Source organism: Telopea speciosissima, chromosome 3 (genome assembly GCF_018873765.1).
Source record: "Telopea speciosissima isolate NSW1024214 ecotype Mountain lineage chromosome 3, Tspe_v1, whole genome shotgun sequence".
NCBI lineage: Eukaryota > Viridiplantae > Streptophyta > Magnoliopsida > Proteales > Proteaceae > Telopea > Telopea speciosissima.
Window position 1 is genome coordinate 52,578,870 of NC_057918.1, and position 23,156 is coordinate 52,602,025.

At 42.6% G+C, this 23,156-nt stretch overlaps 1 protein-coding gene across 1 annotated transcript; it reads left to right on the forward strand.

Moving 5' to 3' along the window:
* The first annotated feature begins 19,668 nt into the window (after window positions 1-19,668).
* Window positions 19,669-20,070, forward strand: LOC122655267. The gene has a single exon (XM_043849473.1). It carries the CDS (start codon window positions 19,669-19,671, stop codon window positions 20,068-20,070), a length of 402 nt encoding a protein of 133 aa, XP_043705408.1.
* Window positions 20,071-23,156: the final 3,086 nt, after the last annotated feature.

Sequence of the window (23,156 nt, forward strand, 5' to 3'; positions counted from 1 at the left end):
AACAGGAGTACCCTCATCGTTTGACTTCACTTTGAACACGATGCATGATGCAGTTAGTACACAAAAGGGGTTAGCCGAACATGTTATCAATCAATAATGCAGAAGGAAGAATATTCTTGCGTTCAACGGTAGCATCTAGTATTGAAAGCTTGGCCATCATTCCCCAGTGGAATTGTCACTATGAGGATCCGTTCTCTGAATCGTGCGTCCCAAACGCTTGGTTCAGATGGGGTTAGGTTATGCTCCTTGGTTGGAGAGAGAGAAGGAATGCATCTTCTCGGAGGTTATGATTTATCTGGAGAGGGGGTCATACAATCAAGTAAAATGGAGTAGCCACCTAGGATTAGGGCCTAGGACCCATTGGTGTAGCCCTGTGAAGGGCTACGGGACTTCGTTTGGTCTGGTCAGAGATTCGGGGTAAGTGGTCAGGTTATGAGAGTGGGAAGGTGTTAGGCACCCACCTCGCCCGGTAAAATCGGTCTTTCTACTAGATGCTGGTTTTCGAATATTCTTCATTCATAAAATGTCCTATTTCCACATGTATAGCTAAAATGATGTACAAACTGCTTAATTAAATTAACTTCTGTACATTACACGGGCATAATTTAAAAGTCTACATTGTTATGGAATTGAAATGCGATGAAAGGACTAAATACCTGTATGCGTTGAACCAATGCAATTATACGGGACGAATCACGTCCCCTAGCTTAGGTGGAGGCAAAAGACTGGCTTTGTCCTTCGTTGGACAGAGTAACGACGTCGAAAAGTAATTACCTAGATATCAGGTAGAATAAAGGCGTCAGAAAATACTTGGAAAGTAATCGCTCGGATGTTGGGCAGCGTAACGGTGTATGGATGTCGGGTACTGAGACCTCGGACAGAATAACGACATTGAAAGGCTTCGAAAACTAGGCCTCTTCACATATGGGGCAGAGTAACGACGCACAGGTGTCGGGTACTGGGACCTTGAACAAAATAACGACGTTGGAAAGCGCTTCGGAAACTAGTAATTAGGACGTCGGGCAGGGTGACTAGGCCATGGGAGGCTTCGGGGTTTTGGGCGGAAACGGGTTAGGAAAAGCAGGTCCGGAGGACTTGGACTCTAGACAGAGGGACAAGGCTCGAAAAACTCAAAATCGGACAAGGACAGGGCCCCGAAACTAAGAAAAAAGGAAAAAAAACTGAAAACTAGAGCTCTGGGGGTCCCCCCCTCTCCTCAACTTGAGACTTGTTGAAATGAGGGGTGGGAGTAGTATAGCCAAAAAATCCGTTTGACACCGCCGCGGCAAAACCTGCGGGGCTGCCAAAACTAAAAATTTTCACTTTGGGTACCTGACGGAACAGCGGCCCTGGGCGTGACACCGCCGCACGGCGCAGGTCAGGGCACTGCCGCGCAATGCCGCAGGTCGGGACACTGAGCTACCGCGTCGTAACCTGGTGCGACGCTACTGCCAGGCGCGGTGCCACTGCTTAGTGCTGCAGCCGCGCGCGATGCCGCCGGGCCAGGGCTTCAGGCGAGGGCATCGTGTAGGGTTGTTCTGGGGATGCGGGAGGACCACGGGTGGAAAAGAGGTGGAACAGGGGGTGTCTGAGTCATTCTGAAGGGAAAGAGTATTTAAAGGGCATTGTCAGTCTTTCACGTTCGATTGTCGTCATCGCTGGAGGGGTGGCAAAATCCAGCATCTACAGTCCCCGAAAACCAACTTGTCAAACATTGTATAGCCCAAAAAAATCCCCACTTGCCCTGTAGGACGTACATCGTACGTACGGCCACCCCACCAGATGGCCCCGTGTAACCCTACAAGGCAGCGCCACTGCCACGGCCCCTCACGGCAGCGCTACGCACCATATGTGGCCACGTAAGTCAACGCCGCGCACTGCGCCTCCATGCAAGATAGTACAATGTGCACTTACACGGCCTCGCCACGCGGTGCCGCGGCCTGAGCGGCCCTACCATGCAGCGCCACACGCGTGCTTGTGCAGCCCCGCTGTGTGGCCCCGCGAACGTCCAGATCCAAATTTTTTCCTTTTTTTTTTGCTCTGCCGCGGCCCCGCCATGCTACCCCGCACATTTTCCACAACGCCGCCGAACTCAAAATTTGCCTATAAAAAGGGGTCCCCCCCTCATTTGCAAAATCCAAGTTTATGGGAGAGGGGACACCCCCAGAGCTCCTGTTTTTCCTTATTTTCCAATTTTTGGGGTCCTGCCCCAGCCCGATTTTGAGCCTTCGAGCCTCGTCCCCCTGTCTGAAGTCCGGGCTAGCTGAGTCTAGCTTCCTCGACCCCTTTCGCCCAAATCTAGGAAACCTCCAGTGGCATAGCCACTCTGTTTGGCCTTTGAGCCCCTAGTTTCCAAAGCTTTGGAACGCCATTATTCTATCCGAGATCTTAAGATCCGATACACGCAAGCCGTTACTCTGTCCGATGAAGGGACAAAGTCAGTCTTGTACCTCCACCTGAGCTGGGGGACGCTGTCTGTCTTGCATAATTGTATTTGTTTAAAGCATATAGGTATGCATTTCTTCCGTTAACTTTTAATTCCAGTACAATGTAGTCCTTTCAAGTATTCTCGTGTAGTGTACAGTAGTTAGTGTAACATAGTTTAATTTAATTAAATAGTTTGTGCATCATTATTTAGCCATATATATGGGTATAGGACATTTATAAAGGGAGAATATTCAAAAACAAGCATCTAGTAGATGACCGGTTTATTCGGGCGAGGTGGGTGCCTAACACCTTACCACACTCATAACATGACCACTTATCCCGAATCTCTTACCAGACCAACTGAAGTCTCATAGGCCTTCTAGGGCTACACCAATGGGTCCTAGGTCCTAACCCTAGGTGGTGACTCCATTTCATTTCATTGTATGACCCCCATCCCCCGAAAATTATGACCCCTAAGAAGATGCATTCCTTCTCTCTCCAACCGAGGAGAACATAACCAACCCCCGGCGCCTACCAAAAGGGCACCGGATAGGGAGACCGGATCCTCACAGTGGCGACTCTATTGGGGAGTGATGGTCAAGCTTTCAATACTAGATGCTACCGTTGACCGCAAAAATTTTCTCCCTTATGCATTTATTGATTGAAACATGTTTGGCTAACCCCTTTTATTGTACTAACTGCATCATGCATCGTGTTCGAAGTGAAATCAAACAACGAGGGGAGTCCATGTTGTGCCTCTACCCCCGAGGAGGTGGGGCACATCATACTAAGTACTCTGACATCGGATGATACCCGCTTCCTGCACCACTATCATGCACACACAACACTTCATGGGAACACACAACCTCGTGGTTAGTCGTTGAACCCTATGTGTAGTCATGGGTAATTCGTGGTCGAAGCCACAACCCTTGATATTTATTGTATGAGTCTAGAATTACCGATGAGGGTATTCACTACTGTGATGTGGGATACTCCGCTACGCAAAAAGGGCACTAGTTTGATTACTCTGAGATCGCACGATCTATTCCCTAGGTATATCAAAAGAACTACATACCCGCAATTCACTATCACGAGCGATAGGTATATCGGTCCTGTCAAGGGTGACCTTGTTCTATCCTATTAGCCTACCTATTGTATGCATCATGTAAGAAATTAGAACATATACAACTAGGATATGTCACAAACTAACCTCTTAGCTTTTCAAGGCCGAAAGTGGAAATCTCAGTAGCATACTCTCTTAATGGAGAATACCAATCAGGGGAAGAATTCTATTTGTCCCTCGAATGTCCCTCGATGCACGTCGCATATCCATTTAGGTCAGTGGATCAAAAAATGTAGCCTCGATTGTCCCTTGGAGAAAGATACACTGTCTAAATAATGTGACATTGACAGAATTCTGATGAGAGGTGCTCTGTATTAGGAAAAGGTAGATCGTTGAGAAGTCCTCGATTAGATCTCCTTGTGATGATTCAAATTTGATCTCCAAGAACTATTAAACGATGAAGGATCTATAGCAAGCTTGCATCATATCATAAGATGGCAAGGGTTATTCCCAAGCAATCTTGAACGTAGATGCAATCGTTACCATTGACTACCTGAGTAAAATAGAATCAAGAGAGTAAAAGTGAATTGTCATTTTGATTGTATACATATATGCATGTATATATTTGCTTGTAAACAAAAAAATATAAAATATTAAAACAAGATAAAAAATGAATCTCCCCATTTGAGTCCTAAATTTGTCCCCTTTTACCTTTGCAAGGCACAATTCCACAACAAAGAAAATCCCCGTTACCTGTGTGGAACCATCATGGTGGTCAATTGAACCAGGCCAATCTCCACCAGATTCCACCTTCTAAGCTTGTTGAAAATTCTGGTTCACCTCCCTTGACTTCTAGTCCCCTGACACAAAGTCCAACAAGGTCACCACCCCTTGTTACGAGCACCATGCATCCGCTAGAGGCCAATTCTTTAGAGGAAGCACTGAGTCTGGAAATGGTTAACATGCGAAGGGAAATAACAGAGATGAAACAACTAGTTATGCAGTTGGTCCAGTCAATGTGAGGTCAATCTCAAGCAGACAATGCACCATCCCCTGGAGAGCCAAGGGTGAGCCCAACACTGTCTAGGGCACAACCCAGGATCATAATAGAAGAAGAGAATATAGTAATCAATGCTCCCCAAGACCCACCAGAAACGAAAAGGGAGAAGCAGATGATGGAGAAAGTTGAGAAGCTCGAAATGGCAATAAAAGGAAAGGCTATTGAGAGACCAGAAGAAGACATGGTCTGCTTCACTAGAGAAAGAATACCCGAAGATTTCAAATGGAAACTCGACAAGTTCAATGGGACAGGAGATCCCCTAGCTCACTTGAAGATTTTCATTACAGTGGCTAGGTCATGGAATCTCACAGAATATCAAATGGGATAAGCATTCCTTTACTTGTTAAAAGGATCAGCTTTGAGGTGGCTAACCCAATTGGACCAAACTCAAACTCAAACTTGGTCGACAATTGTAAAGGCATTCACCAAACAGTACTCTTACAACACCGAAGTGGACATCACCCAACGTGAGTTGGAAACCCTGAGGCAAGGAGCCGATGAGGGATATTCTACCTTCATCATGAGGTTCTGTGAAAAGGCGTCCAAGATGTGGAACCGCCCGAATGAATCAGAACAAGTTGAAATCATATTGGAGAACCTACACGGAGAGTACCATGATCGGTTCTACTGTCAGCACATCAAGACCTTCGAAGCACTCATAGCCACTAGGAAGCGCATTGAGGACAAGCTCTTTAAAGGGAAACAAGCCCAGACATCAACCAAAGAGTCTTTCGGATCTTATTCTGGCAAGAACAACAGAGGAGGAAGAGGGAAAGGCACCGAAGTAAATGCAATTACTACCGTTCAGTACACCGAGAAGCAAATTTCACCAACAGTTTCTCGTCCTTTGGTAATCCAGGCTGAGCAGTCAACCCCTCCCAAATAGTTTACTTTTGGCAGTATGAAACCCACTCACCTTTTCTTCAAACTCAAGAAGGAAGGGAGGTTGGATGTTGTACCACCACGGCCAGTGAATATGACCAATCCACCTCCAGGATATAAGCCAGAGTGGCACTGTTATTAGTAAAATCAGAAGAGTCATCAGACAGACAGATGCATACACCTCAAGCATGCAATCCAAGACTTGATAGATGCTGGGAAAATTGAATTAAAGACAGGTCCACAGCCTAATGTGACTACTAACCCTCTGCCAGATCATGGAGTGAACATGTTATAAGAGGTTGTTCCCTTTAAGGACCCGATGATCCTAATTCAACCTATGAAGCAAGAGCGAAGGCTGATGGATGCTCGAAACTATAGGGCTATCCTAGCAGCCCAAACTGAGGAGAGTAAGAAGAAAAGAAAAGAATTAGATGCGCTAAGGCAAGAGCCGAATGAAGGATTCTCCAACTTTGTTAGAAGGTTCCGTAAAGAAGCCAAAAACATACAACCCCATCTAATAGAGGAAGAGCAAGTGGGCATAATCCTAGAGAATCTACATGGAGTGTATCATGAATATCTTTACCCTCAACGGCGTAAGATACTAGAAACATTCTCCACCCTGAATGGGTCACTTGATGAAGATGAACTCGATTCTCCAAGATCGCCCATGGGATCTATGAATGCATTGGAAGAAGGGATAATGGGTTTGGACCCGACCACTCTATTTCGTCCTGTAAAAGCACCTTTAAGGGAATTGAGAATAGTATGGAGGGACAAAGTGCACCTCATGTGGCAGATGGATCTCCCTGCAGAAGCAAGAACCAATATCAGTAACTTTCTGAAGGAAATGTACAAAGAAGAGATGATCGAAAGTCAGCCAATGTCATTTCGTGGCCAGAGCATGTATGCTCGAAAAAGGAGAGCGAGAAGAATGATGGTATGTGCTTACTGTACGAGGACAAACTGTAATAGAAAGTTCAGAGGAGGTGGATAGTGTTGTGACTGAGGAAAAGGCCTACCCTTTGACCATCGGATGATAAAGCTTGAATTTCTAGAGAGTGGACTCGATAGCCTCAGACCCAATGCGCAACTGAGAACATTCGGGTTCACCGATTATGAGATCAATCATATGGTATATGTGGAGAATTCAGAAGGTGAAGAAGATTTCACAATTCACATTCAACCCATTGAGGAAGGGTCATCTGAAGACAGCATGAGAACAATTGAAGAGGTCACACCAAGTCTAATCCAAGTTGTAGTCATTGGTGAAACTCTATTTGGAGACACTTTCCTTATCCAAATGGGAGGAAGGACCAACGATAGTGAAGAAGAAGACTTTAAGCCAAAATCTAAAGATGAGTTCTCCATTGGAACCCTACAGTGGGTAAATAGCATGGGAGTTGATGATGATGAAACAGATCCAACAGACCTCATTCAGCCTATCCCTCAAGAAGACGAAGGAAGAAGCGGCGACGAAGAAGTAGGGTCTCCAGTAAATCGAAGAAGGGTGTGGTTTGTCAAAGAGGAAGACTTTGACAAATGAAATATGAGCATCTTCTACCAAGTTTAAGACATCCTTGAGCTAATGTCCACAACTCATGACATCCTATATAAGGCTACTTCCCACTTCCCAAACATGAAGTGCAAACACTTCGTGGCATAATGCGAGAAGATAGAGTTACCAACGGAAGAAGATTGATGAGCACATTTATGTGTGAAATCTTAGGGCATAAAGCATACATTTTACCACACTGGACAGAGTTACTCGGTGCTTTCTTGTGCTTTTCAGGTTTTTGGGCTATTTATTGCTATTCTGGACTATCGGGGGCTACATCTCCAAATTCACATGTAAAGCTACTCAATGTTTTTGTACGGCTGTGTTCAGAGCTAAATTTTGAGCAAGATGGACGTGATGGAATTCAATTTCGCATCCTTTTAGGCCTCCATGCAAACAATTATCATTTTTGGGCCGTAAAAGAATAATGGGCCAGAAATGAGCCGAAATGCAAGCCCGGGCTAGTCTGAATTTTTGGAGAGTTATATTTGGCATCAAGGAAGACAATTATGATCAAGGGTTGAGATCCTCTCAAGCATTTACCCTCTTTTTGCATTTGTTTCACTATTGGAGAAGAGAGAAAAGCCACATGGGACCTACACCTGTTCACATGTGACCAAGGGTAGGATGGGAATAATTCTCACTGAAGCAACCAAGGACAAAGGAGGGATTTCATATTCAAATTAGAAGTTTAGAGGGCTGCAAGCAAGGATCGGTCAAGATGGGATTTGCGCAAGAAAGAAAGGAGGAGTAGGAGAGATAGGAAAAAAAAAACAAAAGACATTCCGTCCCACTCATGGCCTCTCTCTCCCTCTTTCCTAATCTATCTCTCATAATTTCATCCCACTCACGGCTCTCACCATTTCTCTCCTAAACCCTCTCGGCTTCTATCTCTTCTCTCTTCCACTTCCTCTCAAATCTCTCATCTCTCCTATCTCCCTTTCACGAGCTCTCTCTCCCCCCATATAAAAACCCCATCTCTTGACCGCACTCACGACAGCCCTTTTTCGGATTCCTTAGTTTTTTCTCTTTTAGTTTTATTTTTCTATTACAGTAGCGGCAGTATTCTTAATTTTTGAATGTAGCAGTAGCAGAATTTCTTTCCTAGTTTCGTTTAGTTCCCTTCTAGATTGTAGTTTTCCTTTTTAGTTGATAGCAACCCTCTTCCTTATACCTAATTTCTCATCCCCTTCTTTTTAGTTTTTTTTTTAGATCTTATGTAATTAGGTTATCATATGTAATTTTAATTTTTAGAATCATTGTTAGGATAATTTTTATTTCCCCATCCCTAAGATCATATGTGTAATTTTCATTATACATTTTGGTAATTTGTTCTTCAATGGATGCGCCTTCAAGTGATGGGATTCAAGTGACGGAATCATCTTCGTTGGGGTTATTCGAATCAGCTAAGTTCTTCTTATAAATTTTAGTTTTAGTAATTTCTATGTCTTTTTCTCCATCAATCCTTCCTTCCCTCTTCATTGCTTTCATGGCTAGCTAAACCTCTCCTCTTGGGAGTGGGTGAAAACATGAGAGAAGGAAGAATTGAAGGCTAGCATTGTTTATGTGATTAATGAACATGATCAATATTGGACTTACGATGGATGACTGTCTATAGCTTGTATGTCATTCCAAGGGGAACTATATACATGTTCGTTAGCCGTATCCATTGTGACACCATTATGTTCATGTATTTTTTTTTTGCTTACATTGTATGTTGTATGAGTACTATTTTCATAGGATATGTTAGCTATATATGAGCCGTGTCGCATATCTTATAGACCTAGGCCATATGTATGCTTTGCCCTAATATGCTAGTCATTGATCTGCCCTAATTCTCATGGTGGAACCCTTTCCCAAGTGACTTTCTTCCTTTTAATTCATCCATTCCCTTAATGGTTGCCCTAGTTTCTATTTTTTAATTTGTTATCTTTGGTAATTTAGTTGCTTCTATATTTGGTAGTTTTCATATATAGGTTGTTTCCATATTTGGTAAGTTGTACACTTCGCGTTAGTTGAAAGTGAAAATTTATTCAAGGTTGACCTCCTCGTGTTCGACCCGTAGCTACGATTGACCCGTACGCTTGCGGTATTATTTTAAACTCAAACAAGTTTTTGGCGCCGTTGCCAGGGAGGTGACGCTTGTTTAGTTTCCAATTTTAATTGATTCGTAGTGTTTTAAATAAAAAAAAAAAAAAAAAAGAGCTTTGAGGAGTGCCCTAATTTCGGATTGTGGCTTTTGTATGCTTGTTTGGGTGAGGAATTCTAAGAACCGAATAGAACGAGTTGAAATTCTAACCATGGTTGAGGAAGAAGAGAGGCAACCTATGACCTTTAGGGACCGCTTCTATCCCGTACGGGCTGCACAACCCTCATGCATTCGCTTACCCACCGCCCAAGGAAACAATTATGAGCTTAAATCTAATTTCATTAGTATGTTGTCCCACTTTCATGAGGTAGCTAATGAAGATGTATATTTGTTTCTTAGGGAGTTTGAGGAGGTATGTGTGCTCATTAAGATGCAACAATTGACTGATGATATAGTTAAGTTGAGATTCATCCCCTTTGCACTTAAGGATCAAGCTAAAAAGTGGCTCTATGGTTTGCCTAGAGACTCAATAACTACATGGGATCAATTTACAGTTGTCTTCCTAAAGAAGTTCTTTCCCTTGCATAAGATCAATAGGATTAGGAATGACATTCTACAGTTCAGACACAGACTAAACGAATCCTTCTCCAAATTCATAGAGAGATTCAACAACCTTCTTCAAGAGTGTCCTCACCATGGCCTAGATACTTGGCATCTGTGTCAAATCATCTATGAGGGTATAGATTACCAAACCAAGCAGTTGGTGAAATCCATGTGCCCAACTGGATTCACATCATTCACAAATGAAAATCAAGCTTGGGAGTTTTTGGTTGACTTAGCGGACAAGACCAGAGAGTGGGAATCCACTCAAGAAAATGAAAACTCTGGTAAGGGATTTTTGATAGAGGGAACTGTAGCCAAAGAGGCTTAATTAGACAGTCTTATTAGAAGACTGGAAGCCATAGTGACCAAGGGACCTTCCCCGATAAATCAGGTTTGTCAGAACCCCCCTTTATGTAGTGGATACCAAACCTCATCATATGTGATGGATGAGTGCCCTAATAGGTCTAGTGGGCATGGAAGCTATGAGAGTGTGCATGTAATGAACAATCCTTATAGTGAAACCTATAACCCTGGGTGGAGAAATCACCCTAACTTCTCATGGAACCAAGGCCCCAATCAAGTTGGTCCATCTACATTCCAGCCTCCAATCCAAGGTCAGTTTGCTCCCCAGCAGACTAACCCTAGATTTGTCCCCCCTCCCAATAATCTCCAACCCACACCACCAACCCCAATGATGAATCAACAACCACCTAAATTTCTGAAAAATAGTGATGAGTCTACCAGGATAAATTCCCTTGAGAAGAGTATGGGGCTTCTCATGAGCACATTCATGACCAGCCAACATAACATGGAGAGGCAAATCTCTCAACTGGCCAATACTCTTCATGAAAGGGAAAAGGGTAAGATGCCAAGTCAACCAGATCTGAACCCTAGGACCTCTGTACCTCATCCACCTCACACTCAGCTGAACTCTATCCATCAAAGTCTACACCACTGAGAACCCTCTAGCCAATGTAATGCCATATATGCTCTGAGGAGTGGACGTGAGTACCAACAAGAGGTTCTAATTCAACCAATTCCTTTAACTTCTGAGCCTCCTGTTGATGTAGTGAATGTTCCCCATCCACCACCCATTGTAAGTGCCCCACATGACCCTCCCATAGTTGTGAATGACCAACCCCCTGTCCAAGGTTCGTTTGATGAACCTATAGTGGTTAATGAAGAGAAACATGAAGAGCCACCTAAGAAGACTTATGTCCCTAAGGCACCATTTCCCAATAGGCTTAAAAGCAATAAGAAGGATGCAATAACTGAAAAAGTTTTAAATGTCTTAAAAAATATGCAAGTTAACATCCCTCTTTTAGATGCTATTTCCCAGGTACCTACTTATGCAAAAGTCCTCAAGGACTTGTGTACTCAGAAAAGGAAGATCAATGTACCTAAGAACTGCCAATGTGAGCTCTGTTCTGTCGCAACAGATAGTGGCTAAGTATAAGGATCCTGGTTGCCCAACTATCTCATGTATGATTGGTAACACTAGAATTAACCATGCCCTTCTTGATCTTGGAGTTAGTGTCAATTTATTGCCATATTCAGTGTACCAACAATTAGGGTTAGGAGACCTTAAGCCAACATCTGTCACATTACAATTGGCAGATAGATCAGTTAAGACTCCCAAGGGAGTAATTGAGGATGTGTTATTAAAGATTGGGGAATTTCTTTTTTCCGTGGATTTCATAGTCCTAGATACCCAACCTATGGCCAATATCAAAGGCCAAATCTCAATTATCCTTGGTAGACCTTTCTTAGCTACTAGCAATGCTCTAATCAATTGTAGAAATGGTTTGATGAGGTTGTCTTTTGGGAATGCATCTCATGATTTTAATGTCTTTAGATTGGGAAAGCAACCATGCTCAGATGAAGACGTGCATCTAATTTTTAAACCACCTGATTTGGTTGCAACTACTCTTAACACAGGTATCACTCAATGTCTAGAGGACTTGCCTCAATACAAGTATAGGGGAGAGCCTTCTACATGATGAATCAAGCCACCACCTGTTGAGCCAGATGGTAATCTATCCACTTCTCTTCCCAAATCACCACCAGTGGAACCGCCTGAAAAGGAACAAGAGGTGTTGTCCCAACAATACAATGGGGGCACTATAATATTTGATCCAGGTAAGGGTATAAAATCTACAATCTCTAGCACATCTTTTAATACCTCTTTCATGCCACTTTCTTCACCACATTCTTACGAGGTCATGGATTTCCATGCACCTCCTTATTTTGAGTCACCATGATCATATCCGGTACGCCCCCTCTTCTTTATCCTTGTTTTTATTTTTTTCATGCATTAAGGACATTGCATCATTTAAGTATGGGGGGGATTTCATCGAATTGTAGTCTTTACTTTGGTTTGAGAGTGAGTGTGAAGCCTCTTTAGTTTACTTTTCTGAAAGACTTTGAGAGCATCCAAAATACCCTACACTTTGAAGTAATAAAAAATTCTGCACTAAGGAGGGAATTGGAATATACCAATCAAAGGAATTTTAAATTCTTTGAAAGTACACTGCCTACTGAGAGAGCTGATTTTGTTAATCATCCTGTTTACACGAGTTTTGGTTAGGTGCTAAGGTTGATCTGTAATACACTTGCATGATATAGTTGATTGCCAAGAAAAAAATAATTATTTGCTCTTTGATCCAGTCTTGGCTTGTAGCCTATTTGGTTTGAGTAAGTAAGCACGAGGGGTGTTTTACACCTAATTCCTTAAAGCTGTCTGGTTTGAGAGTAATTGTCCTAAAGCTCATTACAAGAGCCACCTAGAAAGCTTAAGAAGTCAAGACATTGCACGGATTGGAGTAGTGTGTGCTGAAAAAATAAAAAAATAAAAAAACAAAGAAGTTTGAACTCATATTGCATCAATATCTAAAACCATAATGTGACAATTAAATGATATATGCACTGAGAATCTAGTCCAACACTACTTAGTAACTTGGGTGTCTGGTGCAAGCCCTGCATGTCATTCAAGCCAATTGTAGTGGAGGGACATTTGAGTTCAATACTTGAAAATGTATGGCAAAGTGAAATCGAAGTGAAATTGAGATTGTGTATGTGTTTAAAGGTTCTACCAAGGTTCTGAGCTAAAGTCTTGTAGTCTAGATGACCTACTCGATCTAACCTTGACGGAAAGCAGTGTGACTCACCCTACCCCAAACCTCCCTAAGTTAGATACATGACAGTTCTCCAATTCAGAGTGGGATAATAAAGTTCAAGTATGGTGGAATACTAGAAAATCTCAAAGTAACTTATTTGGAACGGTTGCATTCTTTATCTTGGCCATAGTATTGATTTACAATTGAATTTTGTGTGTATATTCACTGCAAACACTCATGAGACACAACTCGTCCACTAGGGGTAACCTAGGGGTTTAAAGGCTTATTGCACGTGCTAAGTGCAATCGTGATTCCTACGAAAGTGAGTTAGGATTTTTTACATTCTAGGTTAGTTTTTCTTTTGTTTACTTGAGGACAAGTAACGTTCAAGTGTGGGGAAATCTGATGATCACATTTATGTGTGAAATCTTAGGGCATAAAGCATACATTTTACCACACTGGACAGAGTTACTCGGTGCTTTCTTGTGCTTTTCAGGTTTTTGGGCTATTTATTGCTATTTTGGACTATCAAGGGCTACATCTCCAAATTCACACGTAAAGCTACTCAATGTTTTTTCATGGCCGTGTTCAGAGCTAAATTTTAAGCAAGACGGATGTGACAAAATTCAATTCCGTATCCTTTTAGGCCTCCATGCAAACAATTATCGTTTTTGGGCCGTAAAAGAATAATGGGCCAGAAATGAGCCAAAATGCAAGCCCGGGCCAGTCTGAATTTTTGGAGAGTTATATTTGGCATCAAGGAAGACAATTATGATCAAGGGTTGAGATCGTCTCAAGCATTTATCCTCTTTTTGCATTTTTTTCACTATTGAAGGAGAGAGAAAAACCACATGGGACCTACACCTGTTCACATGTGACCAAGGGTAGGATGGGAATAATTCTCACTGAAGCAACCAAGGACAAAGGAGGAATTTCATATTCAAATTAGAAATTTAGTGGGCTGCAAGAAAGGATCAGTCAAGTTGGGATTTGCGCAAGAAAGAAAGGAGGAGTAGGAGAGATAGGAAAAAAAAAAAAAAGACATTCCAACCCACTCACGGCCTCTCTCTCCCTCTTTCCTAATCTATCTCTCACAATTTCATCCCACTCACAGCTCTCACCATTTCTCTCCTAAACCCTCTCGGCTTCTATCTCTTCTCTCTTCCACTTCCTCTCAAATTCTCTCATCTCTCCTATCTCCCTTTCACAAGCTCTCTCTCCCCCCATATAAAAACCCCATCTCTTGACCACACTCACGACAACCCTTTTTCGGATTCCTTAGTTTTTTGTCTTTTAGTTTTATTTTTCAGTTACAGTAGCGGCAGTGTTCTTAATTTTTGAATATAGCAATAGCAGAATTTCTTTCCTAGTTTCGTTTAGTTCCCTTCTAGATTGTAGTTTTCCTTTTTAGTTGACAACAACCCTCTTCCTTATACCTGATTTCTCATCCCCTTCTTTTTAGTTTTTTTTTTCAGATCTTATGTAATTAGGTTATCATATGTAATTTTAATTTTTAGAATCATTGTTAGGATAATTTTTATTTTCCCATCCCTAAAATCATATGTGTAATTTTAATTTTTAGAATCATTGTTAGGATAATTTTTATTTTCCCATCCCTAAAATCATATGTGTAATTTTCATTATACACTTTGGTAATTTGTTCTTCAATATTGGATGCGGCTTCAAGTGATGGGATTCAAGTGACGGAATCATCTTCATTGGAGTTATTTGAATCAGCTAAGTTCTTCTTATAAATTTTAGTTTTAGTAATTTCTATGTCTTTTTCTCCATCAATCCTTCCTTCCCGCTTCATTGCTTCCATGGCTAGCTAAACCTCTCCTCTTGGGAGTGGGTGAAAACATGAGAGAAGGAAGAATTGATGGCTAGCATTGTTTTTGTGATTAATGAACATGATCAATATTGGACTTACGATGGATGACCGTCCACAGCTTGTATGTCATTCCAAGGGGAACTATATACATGTTCGTTAGCCGCATCCATTGTGACACCATTATGTTCATGTATTTTTTGTTGTTTACATTGTATGTCGTATGAGCACTATTTTCATAGGATATGTTAGCCGTATATGAGCCGTGTCGCATATCTTATAGACCTAAGCCGGATGCACGCTTTGCCCTAATTTGCTAGTCATTGATTAGCCCTAATTCTCATGGTAGAACCCATTCCCAAGTGACTTTCTTGCTTTTAATTCATCCATTCCCTTAGCGGTTGCCCTAGTTTCTATTTTTAATTTGTTATTTTTGGTAATTTAGTTGCTTCTATATTTGGTAGTTTTCATATATGGGTTGTTTCCATATTTAGTAAGTTGTACACTTCGCGTTAATTAAAAGTGGAAATTTATTCAAGGTTGACTTCCTCGTGTTTGACCCGTAGCTATGATTGACCCGTACGCTTGTGGTATTATTTTAAACTCAAACAAAGACTTTCTCCAGAGAACATTACATGAGTCAAGGAACATGACCTGGTTAAATATCGCTTTGGCAAAAGATTTCTTTGGGAATCCTCCTCAAAATCCCATGTTGTACTCAGACAACTGGCCATATTCTGGACCCCAGAAGATGATGGAAGAATGGGAAACTTGCATCGGTAATATCAATATTAGAGATCCATACTTTGACCCAACAGAAGGAATCCACCCTGTTGATAGCAGTGGAGAAGAGGGGGATGATTTAAGTGTTGAGGCCCTTGATGAACATTCAAATGAAGAAGCATCCGGTGAAAGTTTGAATGATGAAGTAATGGATGAAGACACTGGCGATGAATGACCTAGCGAAGCATCTGAAATGGAGGTAGAACCTCCTATCAACCAATATGAGGAAATTTGTGGGCCAAGAGCTTGGTCCCTTCCCTTTGAAGCGAGAGGAATCCTCATAATGGTCAATAAGATTCATCGAATGCTCTTTGAGGTATTGCCTTCAGACAAAAGGTACCAAGAAGAATTGCAGTGACAATAGCCGGTAAATGAAAAATGGCCACTCCCCCAAGTCATGAAGGAGTTGGAAGATTCGGTCACCCTGGTATTTGCTTTTGTAAAAGATTTGTACGGAAGTCCCCCAGCATCTCCAGACCATGGGAGTGAGGAGTATCACAAATGGGCACGAGCCCATGATATGTTCTACCTCTACAACATCAATGTAGATGAACAAGTGAGAGATCCCTCAAAGAACATTCACCCAGTGATCTCCAGTGACGAGGAGACGTCGGAAGAGGAATACTTTGGGTCCTTGTCTGAAGCAATGAGATTCCAAAGATTAGCCAGCGAGACCTTCAAAATAATCCAACAGATGATGCCAGTAGGACCGCGGAGGCTGGACCATGACCAGCTCATCAAGCACCTCTATGAAAATCAAGAAGCCTTGTCCAAAATTATGCAGAAGGCCCGAAAGACGATTACTGCCTTGCAAGCAGAATGCGAAGTCACTAGACCAAGAAGGAGGAGTCCCATGGTGGGAACCCTTGTGATAACTAAAAGTAACTTGGAAGATGAAGATTTGTGCCCAGTCGAACTCATCATAAAAGGGAAGGAGCCCGAGGTTTCAAAGACCCAAAGTGGAAAGAACTTCAAAGATAAAGGATTGATTGTAGAAAATCCCTACGCACCTACTCCTAATCAAGTCAAGTACGAGCCAGAAAATCAAGTGTTGATCCAGCTGAAAAAAAGTACAAGCTAACATCTCTATCTCGGGATTATTGATGGCCTCCCTGTTGCATTGGGAAGCAGTTCTGAAAGCACTAAACAAGGTTCAATTACCAATAGAAATGGGTCTGGAGAACTCTCACACATTGTAGGGACCACCAATGTCATGCAGTCTCTCTCCTTCTCGAAAAATGATCTCCCGCCTGGAGGAAAGGACCATAATCGAACTCTACACATTATAATAGAGTGCAATGGGAACCGAGTCCCTCAAGTTCTGATTGACAATAGGTCAGCTCTCAATGTCATACCTCTCAAGGATGCAAGTTGTATAGGGTTGGATCTGACCCAAATGAAGCCCTCTGCCTAGACAATCCGAGCATATGATAATACAACAAGGAAGGTTCTGAGTCTTTTGACCATAGACATCTAAGTCGGACCTGCTCTGATCATTGTGGAATGTCAAGTGATTGACATTCAAGCATCATTCAACATGCTGTTGGGACGGCCTTAGCTGCATTTTGTAAGAGTAATAGCCTCAAGCCTGCATCAGAAAATGAAATTTATCTATGAAGGAAAAATGATCACTATCTTTGGCGATCCAAAGATTGTCCACACCTTGGCAAACATCAAAGTAGGTGGGGAAGCCCCTGCAGATATCCAATTGGGAGGATTTGAGATTGAGGCAATCATTGTAATAGCCTCAGAAATGAAGGAGATAATTTCATCCAGTTACCCATCCGCATGGAGCAGAACAATTCTAAAGATGATGAACAACATGGGATATTTTCTGGGACTTGGATTAGGAAGGAACCAACAAGGGATTCCATAATTCCTTGACTTTCCTACCTATGGCAACCATCGCGGGCTGGGATACAAAGCACAAGAGAAGGGAAGTTATCTTGAGCGAATATTCTCTCAAGAATGCCAGAAGGCCAAGAAACTATCTCCATACTTCAAGACTTTAAATGGATATTTTGTCAAAGAAGGTGACAGCTTCCCTTATTGCGAAAATATTGAGCCTTGGTTCGATTATGACAGTGGAAGTCTTCAGCCAGGGTTTGAAATCTTCTTACAGGAGGACATCGACTGGATCGCCCTCGAAGTAGAGCAGATGAAACTAGAGGCTACTGAAGAAGAACTGAAAATTGGAGGACTATTTGAAATAGCCACGATCTCTGCAGGGGAGGAAGAAGGGCCAAAACCTTATCTGTTAATTCACCCTGTCCAAGATCCAATTGTGAATTGGATTAGTGTCTCTGAAAGGTTTAGTAAGATAGAGTCTTAGGGAGTGGTCAGCTCCGAGTTAGTCCTGTCTGTCGATGAGTTTGTGATAATCAAGGAGGGTAGTGTCTTCCAGTCTGTTGAGTTTGCTTGTATTCCTACTCTTATGATGAATAAAATTAACCATTCCGAGTATGTCTCCTCTCCATCTAATTCCTCTTTTGATTCTTCTTCCGATGATAAGAATATCCTCGAATATCATCATTTAATAAAGCAATTAAAATAAAGAAAAACCCAACATGTCCAAGAGGACATATGTCCCATAAATTTGGGAACTGAACAATGCCCACGAATGGTTAAGATTGGTGCCTCCCTCAGCAAGGAGGAAGTCGGTCAAATGATAGCCATGTTGAAGGAATTCCAAGAAGTGTTCGGTTGGGCTTACGAAGATATGCCTGACATCGATCTAAAGTTAGTGCAACACCAACTGCCTACTTATCCAGATGCATGGCCGGTCAAGCAAAAGCCCAAAAGGATGCGATCTGAATGGAGTGAGAAGATCAGGGAAGAAGCCATAAAGCAGTGAATGCAGGATTTCTACAAGTGACACAGTACCCTCAGTGGTTGTCCAATATTGTCCCCATACCCAAGAAAGACGGGAAGGTGAGAATGTGTGTGGATTTTTGAGACCTCAACAAAGTCAGTCCCAAAGACGACTTTCCCTTGCCGTATATTGACATATTGGTCGACAACACGACAAAACACACCTTCTTATCATTCATGGACGTATTCTTCGGATAAAATCAAATCAGCATATGTCCAAAGGACAGAGAAATGATAGTGTTTACCACACCATGGAGAACTTACTGTTACAAGGTAATGCCCTTTGGTTTGAAGAATGTTGGGGCAGCATATCAAAGGGCAGCAACGATCATTCTCCATAATATGATACACAAAGAAGTGGAGGTGTATGTGGATGACATGATTGTCAAGTCGGTTACTCGACAGGGGCATTTTGCAGCATTGAGGAAGTTCTTTGAACAAATTAAGGAGTACAAGCCAAGGTAGAACCCTTAAAAGTACGTGTTTAGAGCATCAGTAGGGAAACTCCTAGGATTTCTCATCAGCGAGAGAGGGATAGAAGTGGATCCCGACAAGATAAAGGCCATAACAAAAATGCCAGCACCAAAAATAGAAAAAGAAATCCAGGGTTTCTTAGGACGAATTCAGTACATAAGTCAGTTCATAGCCTGTCTAACCACCATCTGGGATCCCATCTTCAAGATCCTAAAGAAAGAAAAACCAAAGCAATGGAATGATAAGTATCAAGAGGCGTTCGTAAGGATAAAAGAATACCTAATGAATCCACCCATCCTTGTTCCTCCAGTATTGGGCGAACCGCTGCTATTGTTCTTATTTGTCAGTGAAACATCAATGGGATCCATGATGGCGCAACAAGATCATAAGTGTGGGGAAGAACACACTGTTTACTACTTAAGCAAGAAACTATTGGAGTATGAAACTCGTTACACCCCATTGGAGACGTGCACTGCTTTGGTTTGGGCGACCAAGAGGCTGAGACATTACATGATCACACATCAAATCCAGCTCATCTCAAGGATGGATCCGATTAAGTACCTCTTCGAGAAGTCAGCATTGACAAGAAGGATGGCCAGATGGTTGTTGCTATTGTCAGAATTTGACATAACATATGTCAACCAGAAATTCATAAAAGGACAAGCAATCTCAGACTATCTAGCTACATACCCAATCGGGGAAGATTCACAGTCGCTAGAAGACTCATTCCCAGATGAGGATTTGGAATATGTGGAGGAAGAAGACTGTGAAGACTGGTGGCAATTGTACTTTGATGGTGTAGCCAATCAGAGAGGATATGGGGCAGGAATATTGATGATAACCCCAGATGATCTCTATCTGCCATCTGCATTCCGGCTAGAATTCCCTTGCACCAACAACATTGCAGAATATGAAGCATGTGCAATCGGTCCCGAAACCGCCATGACATTAGAGATCAAGAAGCTAAGAGTCTATGGGGATTCGTCGATCGTAATTTGTCAAACTTAAGGGAAGGGAAGAGAAAGGATGAGAAGCTAAAACCTTACCAAGAATATTTGGAGAACTTGATCAAGAGCTTTGATGAAACCACCTTCGAATATTTGCCAAGGGACAATAACAGATTCGTCAACGCCCTAGCTACTTTGGTTTCAATGGTTGAATGCACTCCAGATACTAAAGTTCACCCATTTTTAGTAGATAGAAGGCATGGACCAACATATAAAGAGTCAGTAAATGCTCTGACAACTGATGGGAGGTCGTGGTCTGTACCCATCATTGACTTCATCAGAGAAAGGAAATATGAATTCCACAGCCAGTGAACAGAAGAGGTTGCGGAAGCACGCCACACAATTTGTACTTCAAGGCAACCTGCTATACAAGAGCTCCTATGATGGTATACAACTACTGTGAGTAAACGAGGAATAGGCCCAAGTCATTATGGAAGAAATCCATCAGGGAATCTACGGGCCACACATGAATGCCAGGATGCTCGCCAAGAAAATCCTCAGAATGGGATATTATTGGGCAACCATGGAAGTTGATTGTGCATCATTCATGCGGAGATGTCATAAATGCCAGATATTTGCCAATATCATTCACATTCCTCCCACGAAGCTCCGTTCGTTAAATGGTCCCTGGCCATTTTCAACATAGGATATTGATATAATTGGGAAAGTCATGCCAAAGGCATCCAATGGACATGAATTCATCCTTGTGGCCATAGACTATTTCACCAATGGGTGGACGCGCAATCTGATGTTGTCTTGACAGTTGCAAAGGTAGCAAAGTTCATTAAAGAGAACATTATATGTAGATATGGAGTGCCACATGCCCTCATAACCGATCAAGGAGCATATTTCTAGGGAAAAGCGGATAAGTTCTACACCAAGTTTGGTATCCAAAGGCATCGGTCTATGACTTATAGACCATAGACTAATGGGGCAGTGGAAGCAGCCAACAAGAATGTCAAAGTCATTGCAGAAAATGGCTGATACCCATAATGATTGGGCAGAAAATCTCTCGTACGCATTATGGGCCTATCGAACTTCAATTCAAACCTCTACTAGGGCAACCCATTTTTCCTTAGTTTATGGGATGGAGGCAGTATTACCCGTAGAAATCCAAATGTTGTCTCTCAGAGTATTGATGGAAAGCAAATTTCCTGAAGGAGAATGGATGCAAGCAAGACATGATGAGCTTCACCTACTTGATGAAAAGAGGATGAAAGCTATGGATCACCTCAAGAAATACCAACTCAGGATGGTAAGGGCATTCAATAATGGAGTTCGCCCACGCAACATCGAAGAAGGAGATTTGGTACTGTAAGTACCGCGGTCCTTCGGGACGAAGGTTTCCTCAGCCCTTTGTGGTATATGGCGACATAGGGTTTTGGGGAGGTACATGTGTGTGTATGGATGTGGATAATATTGTCAATGTATAATATCGATAAATAGGGGATTGGGATCATGCATTAAAATATGCTAATATAATGAGAAGTCACCACCTAGGGTTAGGGCCTAGGACCCATTAAGTGTAGCCCTACCCGTGGTGAGCGGAGTCGGGCTACGTGACTCCATATGGTCCGACCAAAGGTTCGGGTAAGGGGTCAGGTTACGAGTGTGGGAAGGTGTTAGGCACCCACCTCGCCCGGCCGAAGCCGGTCTCTTTGTGTTAGATGTTACATAAGGACGAATGTTCTCTCTCTTTTATTACGGGGATGGAGGATATTATGAACTACATTCAGATGCTATGAATTGAACTAAAGCATAATAAACTACATTATATATATGAAAAATGCGGACTAAAACAATAAAATATGAAAGGACTACATTGGATCAACAAAAATGCAATAATTATACCTGTATAGTTGTATTCCCCTGGCTCAAGGGAGATAGATGAATGGACCGACGCTGCTTCTTTCTCGGTAGAGTAACGGCTCTTTCGAGTGATTTGGAAAGGAGTAGACAGACAGAATAACGTCTGTAACAAAGGAATTTCTATGGTTATCCGTGCACAGACGGGATACCAACGCCAAGGAGCCAAAGCGCTCTATACTCAGAGGGACAATCGAAGGATCTGTCCGCCACAAGAAAACTTCAAGCACTCACACACTCATGAGAGAAGGAGGAGAAATGAGGGTGAAAAGGGAGGAAAAGAGGCTAGGAATCACTTGGGGAGGGTCTCTCTACCCAAAATTCCTTGGGAAATGTGGGAGGGGACCCTCCTATTTATAGGGAGGGACCCCTTCTCTCTCCTGGCCGGATAAGTCCTCCACGGCGCCGTGGGTGACGTCAGCAGGCTGATGTCACACCCCCTCATGGCACCGTGGAAATCCGGTACACATCCCCACGGTGCCGTGGGAAGAGTCCACGGCGCCGTGGGAGCGCAGTGCCCTTTTTCCTTGTTTTTGGGCCTAAAATGGGCCATTTTGTGCTCAGTATGGTTCTTGGTTTTATGGGTCAGGTATCTTTGGGTTTGAAAAGAGGGAGAGTGCGTCGTCCATCGTCCATGTCCCGTTGTATCATCATCGCCAATTAGGGGTGACAAAAAATCAGCGTCTACAGTTTGCCCCTCTTTGGCCTAGGCACGTGCCACAATAGCAAGGATAAAGACAAAAGACCAACTAATTTTGTCACCAAGAGCATGTATCTGACGCTTTGCTCAAAGCGGCGAGTTGCTAAAAGCAGCGGTTAATCGTGATGAAATCTTTCGATAATCCTCAAAAGAAAAACTCGGAAGAACCAAATCTTTATCTTGTGAGCATTACTCAAACAATTTTTGAGGGTGATAAGGCACCGCTCGACCAAAGACCTAGATAAGGCACCACTCGGCCAACAAGATCGAATATGAGGGACTCCACTGGGATAGAATTTTGAGGGTGATAAGGCACCACTCAACCGAAGATCTAAATAAGGCACCACTCGGCCCGAAGATCAAATTTGAAGGTGATAAGGCACCACTCGACCAAAGACCTAGATAAGGCACTACTCGGCCCGAAGATCCAATTTGAGGGTGATAAGGCACCACTCAACCAAAAGTCAAACTTGGATGGTTATAAGGTTCCACTCGATCAAAACCATCAAGTTTGGAGGGTGATAAGGCACCACTCGACCGAAACCATCAAGTTTGGAGGGTGATAAGGCACCACTCGACCGAACATCTAGATAAAGCACCGCTCGGCCCGAAGATCCAATTTGAGGGTGATAAGGCACCACTCAACCAAAAGTCAAACTTGGATGGTTATAAGGTGTCACTCGACCGAAACCATCAAGTTTGGAGGGTGATAAGGCACCACTCGACCGAAAGTCAGTATTGAGGGATTTCACTGGGGATTATTTTTTTATTTTTTTATTTTTTTTTATTTTTTTATTTTTTTGGTCCACGGCACCGTGTGGGGGTTCGTACG

Excerpts from the sequence above, each read along its gene's own strand:
- LOC122655267 (XM_043849473.1), top strand. The coding sequence starts at position 19,669 with ATGTGCAATCGGTCCCGAAACCGCCATGACATTAGAGATCAAGAAGCT.